This window comes from Pollachius pollachius (assembly GCF_949987615.1).
Source record: "Pollachius pollachius genome assembly, chromosome: 17".
Taxonomy (NCBI): Eukaryota; Metazoa; Chordata; class Actinopteri; order Gadiformes; family Gadidae; genus Pollachius; species Pollachius pollachius.
This window is the reverse complement of record NC_136950.1, coordinates 11,093,089-11,096,766: the sequence shown is the minus strand read 5'-3', so window position 1 is coordinate 11,096,766 and position 3,678 is coordinate 11,093,089. Positions and strand designations below refer to the sequence as shown.

Sequence of the window (3,678 nt, the reverse complement as noted above, 5' to 3'; positions counted from 1 at the left end):
AATCTTCAGTTCGGCCTTCAACCAGTGGTTGGTTGCAGTCGTGGAGGTGGAGATGAGTGCATGTATGTGTTTTTGTTTAGACTACCAGGAGTCCTAGAGAGTGTAGAGGCCATCGTAGCGTTGCAGCAGAGGAGTAGGAGGAGGACGTCTTGTCGGGGAGCAGGGCTGCAGATCCAAGAGGAGGAGGAGAAGGAGGTTTCGGGGGGATCTTGATGTTGGGTGATTGGTGGTGGCAGACATGAGTGGAGCCAGTGCCTGTGAAGTCATCTTCATCTCGGTCAGCCATAGCACCACGCTGATGGGTGAGTGCAGCGGATGGGGCTTTGTACGCCGATGTTGAGAATAGAGTTGAAATGATGGCTTAACGACATCCGTGCTGCCGCTAAAAGTTCTGCTCAGTGACTGCTGTCTTTTCGGATAGGGACGTGTTTGGGATATTATCACATTGTCTTACTCTAAGCTTCGTTTAACAGCTTTTCTGTTTACCCCGTCCCTTCCAAAGATCAAAAACTATTATTAACAGACGTTGGAAAAATGGTTTTATCTGTATCAGATCAATCCACATCATTATTTGAATGTCATTTTAACTAAACCACTCTTTTTTTAATTCTTTTTTTTACATTCTCTCATTCTACTGTGTATACATTGTTTATTAACCGTACATTGGCATTTATTAATATTGTCATTAAGACGATGACATCACTTCCATATGGCATTCATTGAACCGCGCTCCGTTATTCTTCATCTGAATGCCTGTTTAATGTCCATTCACTGCCCTCCTGTACCCACCCTGGTTGCCTGCTCCCAGGGAAGGTGTGGCTGGTCATCATGGTGTTCCTCCGGGTCCTCGTCCTGCTGCTGGCCGGCTACCCGCTCTACCAGGACGAGCAGGAGCGCTTCGTGTGCAACACCATCCAGCCGGGCTGCGCCAACGTCTGCTACGACCTCTTCGCCCCCGTCTCCCTCTTCCGCTTCTGGCTGGTGCAGCTGGTCTCCATCTCCCTGCCCTACCTGGTCTTCCTGGTCTATGTGGTCCACCGTGTCCTGTGTGGGCTGACCGCCGCCCCTGCCCTTCCTCCTCCACCCTCTGCACATCCTCTTCCTCTGCCCCAGGACGTCGGGAGGGCTGGGAAGGACCCGCCCGGGACGGCGGCGGCGGCGGCGGCGGCGGCGGCCCTGCGGGCCGAGCTCGGCCCCGGGCGTCGGTGCTTCGCGGGGGCCTACCTGCTGCAGCTGGTCTTCCGCATCCTGTTAGAGGTGGGCTTCGGCGCCGCCCACTACTACCTGTTTGGCTTCCACATCCCCAGCCGCTTCCTGTGCCAGCAGGCGCCGTGCACCACCCAGGTGGACTGCTACATCTCGCGGCCCACCGAGAAGAGCGTGATGCTGTGCTTCATGCTGGGCGCCGGCGCGCTGTCCCTGGGGCTCAACGCGCTGGACGTGGTGTGCGCCGTCAAGCGCTCGGTGAGGCAGAGCGCGAGGAGGAGGCGGCGGCGGCGGAGGACGCTGGTGGAGAAGCTGTACGAGGAAGAGCGCTATTACCTCATCAACGGTGGGAGCCACAGCGGTAGCGGTGGTGGCGGGAGCGGTGGGGGTGACGGTAGGGGGGAGGAGGAGGACGGCGGCCACCTGGTCGGTTCACTGGTGCACCACGAGGCAGCGTCGACGGGAGGAGCGTCCCGCCCCGGAAGCTTCCGGAAGCGGGGGCCGAGCAAGGCCTCGAGCGTCTGCGGCCCCGTCCCCGACCACTGCTCGGTACGGGGCTCTCTGGTGGCCCTCGCCCCGGGGGCCCCCCGCGGCCTGAACACCAACAACGGCAACAACGGCTACGGGCAGGCCCAGCGGGAGGAGGCGGCGCCCCACGGCAGCGACGTGGCCCCCGGAACCCCCTCCGAGCCCCCCGCCACGCCCCGGTCCATCCGCGTCAACAAGCAGGGCCGCCTCAAGCCCCCTCCCCCGCCGCGGCGGGACCCCGCCTCCCCGCCGCTGGGGTCGTCCGGGGTCGTCTCCAAGGCGACAGCGGACGGCAGCAGCAGAAGGGGCGGTCAGTACACTCAGGTGGAGCTTGGCGGTTGCCAGGACGACGGCCAGGCGGAGAGGTCGGAGTGGGTGTGAGCCTGGTGCTTCGCCACTTCCTGGTTGAGGAGCGATCAGATTGAGAGAGAGAGAGAGAGAGAGAGAAGAAGAAGAAGGGGCGAGGGAGCACAGGATGTACAGGGCTTGGGGGGCTTTAGGCTGTGGGGGCGGCTGTAACGTTACCATGGGGACATCGGTCTGAAGAGGGCGGCATGCGGCCCACGCCGGAGGAACTTCAGAGCGGAGACGTTGGTGGCGTGAGGATCACAGCGCAACCTGGATGAGAAGGAGGGAAATGAGTTGCAGGGAGAGAGAGCGAGGGTAAAAGCGACGGTAAAAAAAGAAAAAAGAATGTTGGCACGGACACCTTGACCGAACTAGTCAGGACTTGTAGGACACACACACACACACACACACACACACACACACATTCTCTACCTTACGAACTCGTGAGGCCAGTGTGTCCTTGACCCGGGTCTAAAAGTGGACGGTCCGCCACCTGCTCTGGTCCTGTTGGTTCTGTCCCTCCACACCTCCCCAGCCCTGACCTGACGCGCATCCACAAGACCCCCCCCAAAGACACACACACACACACACAAACACAGACACCCATGGAGACACATGCACACACGCGGATGCACACATAGACTTACACATGCACAGATGCACACACACACACATGGACGCACGCACACACACACAGACACACAAATGCACACACACACACACACACACGTGTCACATGCACATCCACACAGACATTCCCACAAACATTCGCATAAACGCGCAAGTTGCTATTGCCTTTGAGCTTTGACCACTAGAGGTGTAGGATGGGAGGGGGGTCACCTACAATGGTGAAAGGTGTCTGACCCTTTGCCCTTTGCAGGCCTCCTCTGTGTTCTGGAGAACCAACAGCCTCCTGCTGGTCAGTAGAGCTCAGCCTTGGGAACTGAGGTGCTTTCACTTCTGAGTTTCAGCCGGGATTAAAACTGAATTTTAAACCCTGACAGAAGTGAAGGGCGTTTATGGATCGTAACCCCACCCCCCCCCCCCCCTGCCTCCCACTTATGCTCTCTAACTCGTTCCCCCCCAGACACACACACACACACACACAGACACACTCACTCACAGGGACTCACAAAGCAATTACGGTCCATGGCAGGGGTCTGTATTTAAGGAGACGGCTTGTCACTCTATTTCAGGGTCCTGGTGGGGCTGCGAGTGAGCACACACACACTGTGTGTGTTACAGTGGAAACATTGCACCCACAGCACGGTTCTATGACACACACACCGGTATGATGATCGTCGGCCCGCCTGCCCCTCCCCTTTAAGTGCTCCGTGATTCACCCCAGTGCAGGTCTTTTGTTATCCCCACCGTCTTGGGGATAAGTCAGTGTATGAGGGGGGAGACCTTCAGCGATGGGTCTATCTGTCTGTGCCAGTTGAGCTGTTTGCACCTCAAGCGCACAGTGTGATAACACGTGGGCGTGGTATGCGGTGAAACCCTTTTGAGAGACGCACCGTTTTGGTTTGAGAAAGAGGTTTGGTTTTGTGGAACCCCTTTTTGTTTTTCATGTCTCTCAAGTTAAGTTGCATCTGC

The 3,678-nt window shown here is 57.9% G+C and overlaps 1 protein-coding gene across 1 annotated transcript; it reads left to right on the top strand.

Moving 5' to 3' along the window:
* Positions 1–238: 238 nt before the first annotated feature.
* Positions 239–2,115, top strand: gjd4 (gap junction protein delta 4; the record flags this gene model as incomplete). Its single annotated transcript, XM_079755244.1, has 2 exons — positions 239–302; positions 809–2,115. 2 exons carry the CDS (start codon positions 239–241, stop codon positions 2,113–2,115), a joined length of 1,371 nt encoding a protein of 456 aa, XP_079611370.1.
* Between the last annotated feature and the right edge of the window lie 1,563 nt (positions 2,116–3,678).